Below are 15,389 nucleotides of genomic sequence, written 5' to 3'. Positions count from 1 at the left end.
GCTGCGCTGCCGGTGCCCCGGGGGACACGGGGGGCCAAGCCGGGCTGACGGGGCGCGCTCCCCCCAGCTCCCGCGGCGGCCTCGCAGGGGCACCCGCGCCGCTCCGCTCACCAGCCCGCCCCCGCGCCGTCACGTGGCCGTGGCCCCGTCCCCGGGTCACGTGACGCCGCCGCGAGCTCGCGGCAGGGGCGCCGTTGCCAGGCGGCCGTTGCCAAGCGCGCTGCGTGCCCTGCGTGAGCGCCGCGGCCGAGGCGGGAAGTGCGAGCGGCGGCGCCATGGCGAAGGGTAGCGGCGCTCGGGGCCTGGGACCCGGGGGGCTGGGGGGCAGGGGGGCTGGGGGCAGGCGGCGGGGAGCTGGGGGGACCCGGGGGCGGGGAGCTGGAGGGAACGGGGGGGGGGGCGGGGGGGGCGGGGCGGGGACCGGAGTCCAGTGTCCAGGCGGTGGGGCGAAGGCCCAGCTCTGCCCTCCAGGAGGCCCCCCAGGCCCTGACCCGCCCTGACCCTCCTTGACCCTCCCGTCCCTGCCCCGCAGCCTGGCAGCGCCCGTTCGTGAACGTCTTCCGACACTGCAGGGTGGGGGAGTGGAGGCGGTGCAGCAGGGAAGGCGACGTGGCCGCCGTGACCGTGAGTGGGGCCCTGCCCGCGACCTGGGCTTGGCGAGGCCGCGTGGCCCCCCCTCCCGCCCCCTCTCTGTCTCCTAGGACAAGAGCCTGCGCTGCGCCGTGTACCGCATCCGGGACGCCCCGTCCGCCGGCGGCTACATCCAGCTCCCCGGGACCAGCATGCAGTCTCTGGGGCTCACGGGCCGCTACCTGTACGTGCTCTTCAGGCCCCTGCCCGGCAAGCATTTCATCATCCAGCTGGATGTGGCCACCAAGGTGCTGAGCGGGAGTGGGCACCAGGCGCGGCCTCCCCATCCCTGTCCCCGCATGTCCTCACGCTCGCTGCCCTGCAGGACGGCCAGGTCGTCCGCATGTCCTTCTCCAACCTGTTCAAGGAATTCAAGTCTACGGCCACGTGGCTTCAGTTCCCCCTCATCTGTGGGGCTGGGGCAGCCACGAAAGGTGACATGCGGACGGGGCACGGACAGGCCACCGGGTCAGGGAGGGGCGGGCCCAGGCGACTGCAGCCGGCCGGGTGGAGCGCGGACACCCAAGGCCTGACGGCGGCTGCGCTCTGCAGGGGGGACCAGGGTCGGCGCCTCTGATGCCCGCTGGACGTGCCTGCAGCTCGACCTGCGCAACATTCTGCTGGTCTACGTAAACCGTCGCTACGGCCACCTCAAGAGCGTCAAGCTGTGCGCCAGCCTGCTCGTGAAGAGCCTCTACACCAGCGACCTGTGCTTTGACCCCAGTGAGCTACAGCCTACCTGCCCGCTGTCTGCCGTCCTCCCGAGGGCTCGTGGGGGCGCCGGAGCCTCGGTGGCTGGGCGGGTGGCCCTGCCCTCGGGACTCACCTCGGGTGGAAGAGGGAGCTGGGTGGCCTTCCCTCCTGGACCAGCTCTGCTCTCCGTAGCTCTTACAGTCGCTGAGGCCCAGCGGGCGAGGCTCCGTGTCACACCTGTGCCTCGAGAGATGGCCTTCCCGGTGCCTGAGGACGAGAGCTGGTACGACCACTATGTCCACATCCGGTGAGCGGCTCTGCCCGTCCCCAGGGGGCCGGCGGAGGGAGGTCAGGGCGGCCCCTGGACCCGGACCGTCTCTGCCTGGCCAGGTTTCCAAGCGACAGCTCAGAAGCATCTCCCGGGCCGGTTCAGGAGAGCCGCTCTCCTCCTGAGGCAGGTGGGCCTGGGGGTCACAAGGGGCACGGAGGCTCTCGGAGGGGGTGGTGACGCCGTGTGAGGCTGCGGCTGGCTAGCCTCGGGCCGTCCTGAGGTGCCAGACACGCGGGAGGCTGCGTGGGGGGCCTGGTGTTCTCAGCCTTTGCAGCTGTGGTGCCAGCTGGGACCTGGGGGCGCGGTGGGTGAGGCCCTGCGGCCACGCTCTCTGCAGGCCGGTGGGTACTGTGCCCAGTGGCTTCTGTGGCCATTTGCTCCCTTCCAGATTTCCTGGGGCGTGTGCCGCGGCTTCTCCCTCACCCCGGGGCTTCCAGCAGTGCCGCCCAGGACGGGGCGCCCTCCGCGGGCCCCATAGCCGTGAGTGCTCCTGCGCCCTTGCACACAGGCCCGGAGGGTGGTGGCCTCAGGGTGCTGACGGCCTCTGTGCTCCTGCAGCCTTGCCAGGCCCCCTCGGTGCCCAGGCCCCTTCCAGAGGTCAGCTTGTTCTGTGAGCCCTCAGAGGTTCCCACGGGGAGCGAGCCCTCGGCCCCCGCACACGCCAGGCACAAGCACGCAGCTGGCAACGGTGATGATGTGTCTGCCCCTAAGCCGACCGTGGAGCCCGCGGTCCGGGGGGATGTGGCCGTGCATAAGGTTAGTGCCTACTCCTAGGGAGGCGGGTGGGGCCTTGACGAGGGTGTGCAAGGGCTGCTGGGCCTCTGATCACCTGTCATCCTCCAGCCTTTCGGCGGAAAGCAGAGCAAGCAGGAGGTGGCCCTGGCCAAGCATCCCTTCCAAAAAAGAGTAAGGACGAGCCGCTGACCCCTGGAGGCCTTGCGCTGCAGGCGGGGGCAGGAGCCGGGGTCCTCGGGGGCTGGCACAGTGGCAGTTGGCAGAAGCCCCCTGGGCTACTCTGCTGTGTTGGGGGGAGCAGCTAGTGTGGGCTGGCCGGTCCCTGTGGCAGGCGGCCTCACCTCCTGCGGTCTCCCCGGGTTTGCCTGTTTCAGAGCTTCCTCCCAGATCCAATCCTGAGGCTCAAGGGCGTCGTTGGCTTCGGGGGCCACAGCACCAAATGGGTGAGGGGTGCAGAGCTGCCGCTGGCTTGTGTGTGTCAGTTCCGTGGAGGGGGGCAGGGAGAGCCCTGTGTCTCCTCTAGGTGGCTAGGCACGTCTGCACGTCTAGGCTTCCTCAGGCCCGAGTTTCTCAAGCCAGGGATGGCCGCCTGCTCGGGTCTGCGCGCGACTTGGGGCTGGGCCTGTTTGTTGTGTCGCGAGTGCAGGCGGCTTTGGCGGGGGCCCGGGAGCTGGAGCTGTCCCGTGTCCTGTGAGCCTCTGATGCCTGTCCGGCGTGTGGAGCTGGCGTGGCACCGATGTCAGGTCTATGGCTCTGTGCTTGCCGGGTCCTTCTGAACGCAGACCAGTGTCTGTGGGTCCTGCCTCACCTCAGCCCCAGCGTCTGTGGTCGTGCAGACGGGGTTTGCAGGAGGTCCTCGTGTGTGTGCCCCCGGCACAGGGTGGGGTGTGCTGGGCTGGGGGAGGCCAGAGGCCTGAGCCTGTGACGTCAGCCTCTGGGCCCCGCACGCAGGCCCTGTGGACCAAGGACGGGTCTGCTGTGGTGTATCCCTGCCACGCGGTCGTCGTCGTTTTGCGCACCGACACCCGGGAGCAGCGCTGCCTGCTCGGCCACACTGACAAGGTGAGGTGCCACCGGCCCTGCAGCGGGAGGCTTGTGCCCACTGGCCCAGGCCGTCCCGTCACACTGCCGCCTCCTGTAGGTTTCTGCCCTGGCGCTGGATGGGGACAACGTGCTGCTGGCCTCGGCCCAGGCCCGGCCCTCAAGCATGCTGCGCCTCTGGGATTTCGGGACCGGGGCTTGCCTGTCCCTGTTCCGGAGCCCGGCCCACACGCTCTGCTCCCTCAGGTGGGCGTGGGGCCTCTGACGGGGCCAGGGGGCCGGCCGCAGCCACGCTGACCGCTTTCTGTCCATCCGCAGCTTCTCCCGCGGCGGGGCGCTGCTCTGTGGGGTCGGCAAGGACCGGCAGGGAAGGACGGTAACGGGGCCTCTCGGGGAGGCGGGGCAGCTGGTGCCAGGGTGCGGGTGGCAGCCAGAAGGCCTAGGAAGCGGCGCTCCCCTGCCGGAGCCCCTGCCCTGAGTGCAGCACGTGGTGCCTCACGTTCTCCGGCCTGGCGGGTAGAGTCGGTGCTGAGGCTACCCTTTGCCGTCTTTGCTGACCGCGGCGACGTGTCAGCCTTTCTGAAGTCAGGGGTACTGGGGGCATCTGTTCGTCTTTCCTCAGACGCGTCCACCTTGGAATGTGCAAGCCCAGGGGTACACCTGTGGGTTTTGGTGGGCAGAGGCCAGGCGGATTGGGGGGACTGCGGGCACCCAGTACGGGCTTGTTGCAGGTGGTGGTGGCCTGGGGCACGGCCCAGGTGGGGCGAGGAGGTGAGCCAGTTCTTCTCGCGAAGACGCACACCGGGGTTGACATCCAGGCGTTCGAGGTGGCCTTTTTTGATGAAACCAGGTGACCCTGTGGGGATGAGGCCTTGGCAGCTCGTGGGCCCAGATGGGGGCCGAGCCTGCCCCTCCCTGGCTCGGGGACCACCCATAGCATCACGTTTGTGCCTTGTAGGATGGCGTCGTGCGGGCAGGGCAGCGTGCGGCTGTGGCGGCTGCGAGGGGGGCAGCTGCGGTCCTGCCCGGTGGACTTGGGGGAGCACCGTGTTCTGGAGTTGACCGACCTGGCCTTCGGGCCGGCCCACGATGGCCATATGCTGTGAGTCCTGCCCTCGCTCCCGTAACACCTGCGTCCTGCTCCCACCCGCCTCTTCGGCCCTCACTCGTTGCCTCCCTGAGCAGCTACGTGTGCGGCCGCAGTGGCCACATCTTGGAGATCGACCACCAGCACATGGCCGTGCGGCACGCTCGCCGTCTCCTGCCCGTGTGGACGCCTGGCAGCCCTGTGTCACAGAAGCAGACCTTCGGCTCGGGTATGTGGGTCCCCTGCTGCGTGGCGGGCAGTAGCCCGGGTGCGGTGGGCTCACCCTACTCAATTCCCTAGGCCCCGGCATTTCCATCAGCAGCCTCAGCACATCCCAGGCTACGTGCGCCGTGGGCTCCGAGGACGGCTATCTGCGCCTCTGGCCGCTGGACTTCTCTTCTGTGCTCCTGGAGGCAGGTGGGCCTGTTGTGCCATCTTGCCGTGCGTTGCTGTGGGAGGGCCGTGTCCCTGGGCCATCCCCTGGCTAGGGGTCAGTCCCGGGCTCCGGGGGTGGAGCCCTAACCCAGGAGCGGTGGTTAGCAGGGAGCTGCCTCCCCTAGCGCACAGACATGGAGCGGCAGGCTGCGGGCTCGTCTGTGTCTTGGGGGAGCCCGGGAGGTCACGGAGCCGCCCTGTCCGCAGAGCATGAGGGGCCAGTCACCTGGGTGCGCGTCAGCCCAGATGGTCTGCGTGTGCTGTCCGCCACGTCTCTGGGCCACCTAGGCTTCCTGGATGTGCCATCCCGGGAGTACCGCGTGCTGGTTCGCTCGCACACTGCTCCGGTGCTGGCCCTGGCCACCGAGTGCAGCCATGGGCAGCTGGCCACCGTGTCCCAGGACCACACTGTGCGCGTCTGGGACCTGGCGACCCTGCAGCAGGTGGGGCATGGCCAGAGGGCGCCGTGGCAGGGGTAGGGTATGAGTGCCCGTGGTGTGGGGGGGGAGGCAGACGTGGAGCACGGGAGGGTCCATGGGGGCGCCCCGGAGCGACCGGCTCCCAGGCTCTGGAGGCCAGCTGCTGGCCCCATCTCTGCGCGCCCTCACGGATCCGTCCTCCAGCTTCATGACTTGAGGTCCCCCGAGGAGGCCCCGTGCACCGTCGCCTTCCACCCCACGCGGCCAGCCTTATTCTGCGGCTTCAGCAGCGGGGCCGTCCGTTCCTTCAGCCTGGAGTCTGCCGAGGTCCTGGCAGCACACAGGTGGGTGCCCGGTTGTCTGCAGCCCCACAGACGCCAGTGCTGGAAGCTGAGGTGGTGCGTGGGCGGCTGGGCAGGGCAGGGAGGGCCGTCCACAGGGCCCCCACCGTCTGCTGCCCGGGGCAACTCCGCCAGGGTGAGCTGGGCCGTGAGAGGTCTGGGACGGTGCAGCTGACGGCCGGGGCGACGCTCTCCTCCTGTGGTGCAGGTGTCACCAAGGCCCTGTCACCGGCCTGGCCGCCAGCCCCGACGGCAGCCTCCTCTTCAGCTCTTGCTCTTCGGGCACCCTGGCCCAGTACCACTGCGCCGCCACCCAGTGTCGCGTGCTGCGTGTAGCAGGTCAGAACCCTGTGCTGCCCATCCAGCCTCCCGACCGTGTCCTTGTCGGGTCCCCACGGGGTGGGGCTCGCCTGTAGCTGGAGTGTGGTTTTAGGGCTTACCGCCCCCAGGACGGAAGGTCCGTGCCCTCGGAGGCAGTGACCGGCCTGAGCAGTCGGTGGGGGTCGGGTCACCCGGGGCATCTGTTTCCCCTCGAGGCCGCTGTAACTTGGGCCAGCCCAATCCAGGGGAGCCACCTGCCCCAGCAGTAGCTGTGCTCGCTGGTGTCGCGCCGCTCTGTGCCCGGGCTCTGTGGGCTGTGCACGGTTCTTGTGTGGAGTTCCCCACAGCTGGGGGTGGGCTCGGGCCGGACCTGTGTTTCCCGTGGGCGCCCCCTCCACCCAGCTGACCGTGTGCCCCCGCGCTGCCGGCAGCTAACGTGGTGTGCCGGGACGCCCACCCCACCCCCAATGCCCTGGTGCTTAGCGGGGACAGCCACCTGCTGGCCTTCGTGGGCCCTTCCAAGTACGTGGTGACTGTTATGAACGCGGCCTCGCTAGAGGAGGTGAGTCGGCCAGAGCCTTCTGTCTGTCACGCTGGCTTGGCCGGCAGATCTAGACAGCCCTGCCGCGCCGTCCCACGCTGCCCTGGGTCCCAGCAGGGCAGAGGGAGTCAGGGAGGGCCCCGCATGGAGAGGGAGGGAGCTAGGGGCGGGTGGGAGGCCGTGCTCACCCCAGAGAGGATCTGAGCCTCGGGGTCGCGACTCCCACAGAACGTGTAAGCCACAGGCAGGCAGGGGTGCCACGGGGCGCCCAAAGCTGCCCACCTGTGCTCTGGCTCTGGGGCCCCCGCTCAGCCTGCAGGTTGTGCCCGGCAGCCACTCACGGCTCTCCCCCAGCTGCTGCGAGTGGATGTCCGTGCCCTGGACCTGGCCAGCGCTCGTCTGGCCTCGGCGGTGGCCCTCTGCTTTGGCCCTGGACCCCCTGGCCACCTGTTGGTGTCCACCTCGTCGAGCACGGTCGTTGTGCTGGACAGCACATCGGGCCGCGTGGTTCGGGAGGTGAGCCCAGGGCCGCGGTCTGCAGCTTCACCTCTTTCCTTTGGGCTCTAGCGTTAGTGCCTGCGGTGCCTCGAGGATGGGGAGGCCCTGGACACCTGCTGCTCCTGAGAGGTGGCATTTCTCAGAAGGGAGACTCTGTCTGCAGGTCTGTGGTTTCTGATCTTCCTTCATTGACGAGAACGCTTCTTGCAGCTGCCAGCTGTCCACTCTGGGGCCTGCCCCTCCCTGGCTCTCAGCAGGGATGCCCGCTTCCTGCTGACGGCCGCGGACCGCGCCATCAAGTTGTGGGACTACCCGACGCAGGCCTGCCCAGGCTGCCAGGTGGGTGCCGCAGGCTGGGGCACGGCAGGCGGGCACGGACCACCCCGACATCCCTGTGCCTGCTGCGGCCTGGCAGCCCTGAGAGCCTCTTCCTCACGCCCCGGTCTGGCGGGTCGGGGGGCCCACAGCCGGGTCTGCGGGCTACGTCCGCCAGGTTGAAGCATGTGCCAGCGCTGGAAGGACCATGGTGTCCCTGCTGCGCCTCAGCGGCCCCTGTGCGTGACTCCCGTTGCCCCCAGGTGTATATCGGCCATTCAGAGCCCGTACGAGCTGTGGCCTTCGCCCCTGACCAGCAGCGGCTCCTCAGTGTGGGGGATGCCATCTTCCTGTGGGACATTCTGGGCCCCCTGGAGAGGTCGCCTCCAGGAAGGCAAGTGCCTGCCCTTGGCCTGCTCCCGTCGGCCTTCTGCTGCACCCTTCCCACCTGATCTCTCGTTGCCTCTGCAGTGCTGGAGACTCACCTGGGGCACCCCCGACCTGCGAGGCTAGTGAGTGGCCCCACCTTGTGAGTGGGCTTTGTGACGGTCTCCGGTGCTGGCCTTGTCTGCGGGTGGCATAGCACCCCTTCCTTTCTGGGGGCCCTCGTGCACACCTGGGGTGCATGGCACAGGCTGGCTGCTTCTGTCTTCAGGCCCAGATGCAAGGCAGCTGGAGGACGTGGTGTCCGGGGCCCACGGGCTCCCCCGGCAGCAGGTGCCTAAGCCATCGCAGGCGTCCCCACTGCAGCTGGGCGTCTGTGCGGGACTCCTCAGGGATGATGACGGTAAGGGTGGGGCCTGGCCCCGGAGTCCGCGTGCTTCCCTCAGGCCTGTGGGGGGGCAGGGGCCGTGGAGCTCTGCTCCTTCCTCTCACTGCTCGTCTCCTCCATCTCCCCAGGTGCTTTCTCCTGGTCAGATGAAGAAGGACCCTCGGAGGAGAGCCACATCCCCGAGGGGCTCCGTCAGGGCTCGAGCCTGCCCGTGCTGGTGAAGGAGGCCAGCGGGGCTGGAGACGGGGTCTGGGGGTCTCCAGGGGACCCCCGGGGCCTCAGCATGCATCCCCACCCCCATGGCTGGCCCAGTAAGCAGAAGAGGGGCAGCAGGTTGTGGCAGGGACACTCATGACCGACCATGGTGTTTCGTGGGCTCCAGGGGTCTAAGGGAGGCCCAGCTGCCCTGTGGGCTGAGGTTTGCCCTGAGCTGAGCTGTGTTCACTGCAGGGCAAGGCGGCCAGCCTGAGGCCACAGCGGGGCCAGGCCAGGGGTGGGGCGTGGCACCTGGGCCCTCTGAGCTGCCGTGTCTGCTGTGGGGCAGACACGTGTCCCACCCGGTGGTGCCCGGTGACCGCGTGTGGGGAGGGGTCTCTGAGCAGTCACGGGTGCTTTGATGTTTCGAGGCCTCTTTCTTTTCCCGTCAGGTGCTCAGGGCACCAGAAAAGCCCAGGTGTGTCCCTCTGCTCGCCCAGACTGCTACAAGCACTTCGTGGCACGCTACAAGACCTCCTCGCTACCCAAGGTCAGTCGGGGCGGGTCCTCACAGGCCCAGAGTGGGGGTCATGGCCCCGTCGTTTCTGGGTGTGTTCTTTCTCCCTGAGGGAACTCGGTTTCCTGGGATGTCCCAGGGGCGGCTCCCAAAGCTCACAGCTTCGGTGACAGGGCTTTGACGTAGATCTTGGTGGCCGTCCCCATGCAGGCCACACGTCCACGTGTGCTGCACTCTGGCTTGGCTGGCCAAGGCTCTCATTGTCCTGCTGCCCCCAGAGCGGCCCCAGGTGGTATCCTGTCGAGCCCTCCCCTTTGGCCCTGTGCCCTCCCAAGACCACCCCGGGCCACTTTGCCCTCCCCTGGCCACCCTGCGCTCCAGCTGCCTCCCGCCCCCCAGCTCCGCTGGCCTCTTGTGTGGGTTGTGGGGCCCGTGTTCCTACCGCTTGTCTCCTCCCGGGAGCCTGCATCTGCCGAGGGTTTATCCCAGGGCCCAGGCTGACGGGGAGGGCAGGCACCATCGCGGCGCCCCAGCGTCCTGCGCGTGTCCTTGCAGAGTGCCTCCGTCTCCCGTGGCAGTGCTGAGCGTCTGCTCTTGAAGGCGGTCATGGGCTACAACGGGAATGGGCGGGCCAACATGGTGTGGAAGCCAGACACAGGTGGGGCCACGCGCTGCGTTAGCTCAGGGAGAGCACGGGAGCTGTGCGTGTGGGGGCCGGCGCAGGGAGGAGTCCCCGAGCGAGCCGTGCCCTCCTCGTGGCATGCTGTGTTGTGGCCTCGGACGCGCGTGGGCCCGGTGCAGTGGCTCACGGGTACCCTCCCTGCACAGGCTTCTTTGCCTACACGAGTGGCTGCTTGGTGGTGGTGGAGGACCTGCACTCTGGCGCGCAGCAGCACTGGCTTGGTCACCCCGAGGAGATCTCCACGCTGGCCCTCAGCCACGATGCCCAGGTGCTGGCCGGCGCCCCCGCAGCACACCCGGGGTGGATGTGCTCGCCTCAGCCTAGATGCCCGAGAACCGGGGCTGGCTCTCGGCTCCACAGCAGGACGGGGACGTTGTCCCGGCCTCCCCTCCCACCAGCACCCGATGGGCCTGCGGGCCCCGGCCCCCCGCTGACCGCCCACCCTCCTGCCCACCAGGTCCTGGCCTCTGCCTCAGGCTGCGGCAGCACCGCCTCCTGCTGCCAGATCCGCATCTGGAACGTGCCGGGGGGCTCCTGCCGGCAACTCATTTCTTACCACAGCACTGCTGTGCAAGCCCTGGCTTTTTCGCCAGACGACGAGCTGCTTGTCACACTGGGTCAGTGGGTTGTGGAGGGACGGTGGCCCCTGGACGGCCCTGCCCGTCCCGGGACCCGGGGGTTGCTGATCCCATGCGTCTTCGCCAGGGGACTACGGTGACCGCACTCTGGCCCTGTGGAGCATGGCCACCTGTGAGCTGCTGTCGGCTACCTGCCTCCCGGAGCCAGTGCATGGAGTGGCGTTTAACCCATGGGATGCTGGCGAGCTGGCCTGCGTGGGCCAATGTGCTGTCACCTTGTGGCTCCTGCGTGGCCCCAACGCCAGCCTCCAGGTGCCAGGATGCGGGGCGTGTCCTCGAGCGTGGGGTCTGGCTGGGGCCCTGGACGTTGCTGACCCGTGCCGTCCTTGTGTCCCCCAGGGCCGCCGAGAGCCCCTCCCTGAGGAGCTGGGGGCGGGCGAGCTGACATCGCTCTGCTATGGGGCTGCCCCTCTGCTCTACTGTGGCTCCAATGCTGGCCAGGTCTGCGTGTGGGACACCAGCGCCAGCCGCTGCTTCCTGGCCTGGGAGGCAGACGACGGCGAGATCGGTGGGTGCCTGGCAGGGCCCCCGCGGCCCGACGGCCCGGGCTTGGCCTCTCCTGGGAGGCTCGGCTCAAGCTGGGGATGCAGGGGCAGCGGCTCATGCCGCCTCCCGCCTCCAGGAGTGCTGCTGTGCTCGGGCACGCGGCTGGTCAGCGGCAGCAACACAAGGCGGCTGCGCCTGTGGGCCGTGGGCGCTGTGCCTGAGCTGAGGTGCAAAGACTCCCGGGCCAGGTGAGCGGCCGTGTGTGCGTGCCTGTGTGCTGGGGTCCCCGGGTCCTGGACAGGGGCCTGGGGGCTGTGGGTGGGGGCATGGCCCCGGGTTCCCTGGGCCGCCGCTGCCCGTTCAGCCCGCTACCCCCGCCCCCACCCCAGGTCTAGCTCTGTGTTCATGGAGCGCGAGCTGACCTTGGACGGGGCCGTCGTGAGCGCGGTCTTCCACGACACCATGGACATGGGCGTGGTGGGCACCACAGCGGGCACGCTCTGGTACGTCAGCTGGGTGGAGGGCAGCAGCACGCGCCTCATCAGTGGCCACAGGAGCAAGGTGAGGGCATTTCCAGCCTGGACAGAGGGCGGAAGGCCACGTGTGCTCCAGCCCGGGCCCCGCAGCCGTCAGGTGGCTGTGGGTGTCTGTGGTCCGGGAGGGCCGAGACGGGGCCACCGAGAGCTGCGTGCTCTCTGGTCTCCTGGTCCACGCAGGACCCGCATGTGTCCCCCAGGGGTTTCGGTGTGGCCTTTCCGTCTGTCCTTTTTCTGTTGGTACTTTTTTCTTGCAATTTGTTTGTTGGAAAAAACCAGGCTCCTTGTGCTGGAACCTCCCACCACCTGGGTTGGACCTGCCCCTCGGCTCTGTGTTCCCTAGAGGCCAGAGCAGCGTCTGGTCGGGGGCAGTCTGTCCGTGGGAAGTGCGTGGGGCTGCTGGCCTCTCGGCTGGCCCTGGGACAGTGACCCTGTGTTTGGGCGGGAGTCGCAGGCACTGCCGGCCTGATCCTGAGCGGGAGGCAGCCTCACGAGCTGGGCTTCTCCAGGGGAGACTGGGGCAGGCGCCGCAGGGCGGGCCCTCTCCCTCCCGGGCCAGGTCCCTGAGCGCTGGCACAGGCCATGGGCATCCAGCAGCGCGGCCCAGGCTTTGCGAGGATCTGTGTGAGCTGCCGGTGGGCACGTGGGTCCATCCTCCTCCGGGTTGCTGTCCCCCGTCACATCTCTCCAGCGCCATCTCTCCCCAGGGGTGGGTTCTTGCAGGTGGCTCCCGAGTCTTTTGTTCCTTTAACGTGTTCAGTTGTTCAGGTAGAACGGTTGCCATCAAAGAAACTTGAACTTGAGGTGGGCGAGCAGTAGGTGCTTCCTGTGCTTGGCGGGTCTAAGTTAAGGGGCGAGGATGTGCCACACGCTCTGCCCGCTTGAGCCTGAGGTGGCGTGGTCGTCACAGACTCGGACAGCCATCACCACAGCAGGTTTTAGGGCGTTTCATGTCCCCACGAGGAAGCCCTGTGACCACTCTGCCCGTTGCCCTGCCCAGCCCCGGGGGCTCACTGGCTGCCTGTGCCGCGCACGTTCCTCTGTCTGCCCCCGTGCGATGCCTCGCGCGTTCCTGTGCAGCGCAGTGCGTGTCAAGGCCAAGTGCCGTCCCGGCACAGATAGAGTACATCGGGTGGTTCGTCCGCTGGCTGGCGCGCACTCGGGTTCAGGGCCTTGGCCGGAGCTGCTGGTCGCCCACGATGCCCGCCTCGTCTGGAAGGACAAGGGTCTGAGCTCCCCTCTGCCCAGGACCACACGTGGCTGCTGCTTCTCAAGCCCGGGGGCTCCTGTGGGAAACGGACTCGGGGGTCGTGGTTGAGTCCCAGGAGGCCAGTTGCTGCCCGGCCAAAGACCTGAATTGTTATTTTTTAAATAAGATACATTACGGGCTCACGCTTCCCCTCGCAATTCACGTTCGAGACTAGACCACTCTGTTTTCCCGTGGGGCGTGTGGCGTCTGGCTCCTCTCGCCTGCGCTCCTGCCCGGGCTGTCTCCCTAACCTTCAGTCTGCAGCCCTCTGGGGACACAGCATCCCATGGTGTCAAGCTGCCACCGTCACTTGCTCACGGTCTTAGCAAGTGAGCCATCGGGTCTGGCCGGTGGACTTCCTGTGACTTCATTCCACCCAGGTCTTCGTGAGGACACGTGGGAGGCAGGCCAGGATGGTTTCTTTATGGCCCACGGAGGTGGCTGGGGCCCGACAGGGCTGTGCAGAGGTGGCTCAATGGGAAGTGTATGCGACTCTTGATCTTGGGGTTGTGAGTTTGAGCCCCATGCTGGGTGAAGAGATCACTTCAAAAAATGAAATCTTTAAAAACAAAACGGGATCTCTGGGTGGCGCAGCGGTTTGGCGCCTGCCTTTGGCCCAGGGCACGATCCTGGAGACCCGGGATCAAGTCCCACATCGGGCTCCCAGTGCATGGAGCCTGCTTCTCCCTCTGCCTATGTCTCTGACTCTCTCTCTCTCTGACTATCATAAATAAATAAAAATTAAAAACAAAAAACAAAAAACAGCTTTGGCTGTGCTGGGTCTCCCCTGTGCCTGAGGGCCGCGTGGCCTCGGGGGGCTGGCTCCTTGCAGGTGAACGAGGTGGTCTTCAGCCCCAGCGCGTCCCACTGGGCCACGTGCAGCGATGACGGGAGTGTGCGTGTGTGGTCCCTGGCCAGCATGGAGCTTCTGATCCAGTTTCAGGTGCTGAACCAGGTACTGGGGGCACCAGGGCTGAGCCAGACCCTGTCCCGACCCTGCCTGGCCGCCACACCCTCCCTGAGTGCCTGTCCCAGCCGTGGGGCTCAGCCCCTGTCCTCCACCCCCGGGGGAGTGCTCATGTCTCCCTCCTGGGGCTCCCCAGAGCTGCCTCTGTCTGGCTTGGAGCCCTGCCTCCTGTGCACGCCCGGAGCAGCAGCAGGTGGCAGCGGGCTACAGTGATGGCACGCTGCGAGTCTTCAGCATCTCCCGAATTGCAATGGAACTCAAGATGCACCCCCACCGGGCTGCACTGACGGCCATCGCCTACTCCGCTGACGGTGAGCGGCGGGGGCCCACAGGCCGACAGTAATTGCACGTTGGGGCTGGGGCCGGGGGGCTCACGAGGTAACTGGCCTTGCCTGGCACAGGTCAGACCATCCTCTCCGGAGACAAGGATGGGCTTGTGGCCGTGAGCCGCCCCCGCACGGGGATGACGTTCCGTGTACTGAGTGACCACCGTGGTGCTCTGATCTCCACTGTCCAGAGCAGGAGCAAAGAGGTGAGGTGGCCTCATGAGCCGGCAGGGCCTGGCCTAGGGGACGCGGGCAGGGGAGGAAATTGGGTGGAGCAGGGCAGGGGGCATCCACCGGCCTTACCCACCTCCAGCATGGAGACTTTGGGGCGCAGTGGGGCGACCTGTGGCTGGCGGCCAGTTCAGACCAGCGCATCAGTGTCTGGGCCGCCAACTGGCCGCAGGGCCACTGTGAGCTCGTGGACTGGCTGAGTTCCCCGTCACCCACCCTCATGGAGGTAGGTTCTGGGGGCAGCAGGGGCGGGGGCAGTGCCTGTCCCCCGGACCACAGCGTGCTGCGTCCCTTCACAGGGTCCCAGCCAACCACCGTCATCTCTTGTTGCCTTCTGCCCCTGGGACGGGTCCCTGCTGGTGTGTGCGGGCCTCGGCGTGCGTCCAGAGGTGGTCTTCTATAGCCTGCACCAGAAGCAGGCACGTGTACCCCCCACCCCAGGTGGTGCTGGGAGCCCGAGGGACCAGGGCTGGGGAGACGAGGCTCACGCTCACCGTCCACAGGTGGTGGAGAGGATCCCGTTGCCTTTCTTTGCCGTGTCCCTGAGCCTGTCCCCCGGAGCCCGCCTTGTGGCCGTTGGCTTTGCTGGTGAGTCTTGGTGGAGCGGGACTCCAGCCTGTCTTGAGTGGAGCCAAGCGGGCTCTCTCGTATCTCCACCTGAGACTTCCCTCTCCCCTCAGTGCCCCAAGGTCCTCATCCTGGAAGTGGGGTAAGGACACGCCCCAGGGAACTCACAGGGTCAGGCGATGAGGGGTGTGGGGTGCCAGGGCCTCAACAGAGGGACTCAGCGGCCTAGCTTGGGGCCTTGACGGCACCTGGGTGCTGAGAGGCCTCCCATTGCCTTTGCTGTCACAGGCGGGGGTGCTGGTGTGGGGGACCCCAGGCCCTCTGCCTGCCTGGACGCAGCCCCGTGCCATCTGCCCACAGAGCGTGTGCTGAGGCTGGTGGACTGTGAGTCGGGGACCATGCAGGACTTCGCTGGCCACGATGACTTGGTGCAGCTCTGCAGGTTTGCCCCGTCCGCCCGGCTGCTCTTCTCCGCCGCCCACAGTGAGATCCTGGTGTGGGAAGTCGCAGGGCCCTGGGCCGCAGGTGGGGCCTCAGGCTCAGGGCCCCTGCTTGGCTGAGATGCTGGCACGGCCGAGGGCCTCCTGCGGAGCCAGGAAGGCTTGGGTCTCTCCACGGTGCAGGGGCCTGTGTGGGTCAAGACCCTGAACTTAGGGGGGTGCTGTTTGTTCTTTACCTGAGAGCTCTTCTGTGTCTGCCTCGTGAAGTTCAAATAAACGTGACCCTTGCATCCTGGCCTTGTCAGCTGGTCCCTCCAGGCTCCTGTTTGCCTGGGCCTAGCTCAGCTTCCACCAAACCCCTGGCACCAGCTCTGCAGAGCACTAAGCCCACAGTGT

The 15,389-nt window shown here is 67.6% G+C and overlaps 1 protein-coding gene across 11 annotated transcripts; it reads left to right on the top strand.

Annotated features, from left to right (window-relative positions):
• Window positions 1–181: 181 nt before the first annotated feature.
• WDR90 (WD repeat domain 90) lies at window positions 182–15,288 on the top strand. 11 transcript variants are annotated; one of them, XM_025417147.3, is made up of 43 exons: window positions 183–285; window positions 533–624; window positions 702–878; window positions 956–1,064; window positions 1,183–1,353; window positions 1,516–1,606; window positions 1,714–1,781; window positions 2,043–2,134; window positions 2,213–2,410; window positions 2,498–2,560; window positions 2,764–2,832; window positions 3,341–3,451; window positions 3,531–3,676; window positions 3,749–3,806; window positions 4,162–4,280; window positions 4,389–4,532; window positions 4,616–4,746; window positions 4,818–4,934; window positions 5,160–5,395; window positions 5,576–5,715; window positions 5,921–6,051; window positions 6,465–6,595; window positions 6,887–7,090; window positions 7,283–7,411; window positions 7,651–7,781; window positions 7,859–7,899; window positions 8,043–8,174; window positions 8,288–8,470; window positions 8,807–8,904; window positions 9,427–9,529; window positions 9,700–9,821; window positions 10,011–10,170; window positions 10,259–10,443; window positions 10,531–10,699; window positions 10,814–10,925; window positions 11,067–11,238; window positions 13,295–13,417; window positions 13,566–13,740; window positions 13,831–13,961; window positions 14,069–14,212; window positions 14,286–14,405; window positions 14,490–14,574; window positions 14,842–15,288. In XM_025417147.3, exons 1-43 carry the CDS (start codon window positions 276–278, stop codon window positions 15,111–15,113), a joined length of 5,595 nt encoding a protein of 1,864 aa, XP_025272932.3. In that variant the 5' UTR covers window positions 183–275; the 3' UTR covers window positions 15,114–15,288. The 11 variants fall into 11 exon arrangements, with proteins under 11 accessions (XP_025272935.3, XP_025272937.3, XP_025272932.3 ...); XM_025417146.3 differs by having other exon boundaries at window positions 1,516–1,630; window positions 13,295–13,405; XM_049111585.1 differs by lacking the exon at window positions 14,842–15,288 and adding an exon at window positions 14,667–14,797 and having other exon boundaries at window positions 1,516–1,630.
• Window positions 15,289–15,389: the final 101 nt, after the last annotated feature.

This window comes from Canis lupus, chromosome 6, assembly GCF_003254725.2.
Source record: "Canis lupus dingo isolate Sandy chromosome 6, ASM325472v2, whole genome shotgun sequence".
Lineage (NCBI taxonomy): Eukaryota > Metazoa > Chordata > Mammalia > Carnivora > Canidae > Canis > Canis lupus.
The sequence above is the reverse complement of the archived record's forward strand: the minus strand, read 5'-3'. Positions and strand labels throughout refer to the sequence as shown.

Coding starts and splice junctions, on each gene's coding strand:
- WDR90 (XM_025417145.3), top strand. Junction 625..701: donor GCGACGTGGCCGCCGTGACC/GTGAGTGGGGCC, acceptor TCTGTCTCCTAG/GACAAGAGCCTGCGCTGCGC. Junction 8,175..8,287: donor ACTCCTCAGGGATGATGACG/GTAAGGGTGGGG, acceptor CCATCTCCCCAG/GTGCTTTCTCCTGGTCAGAT.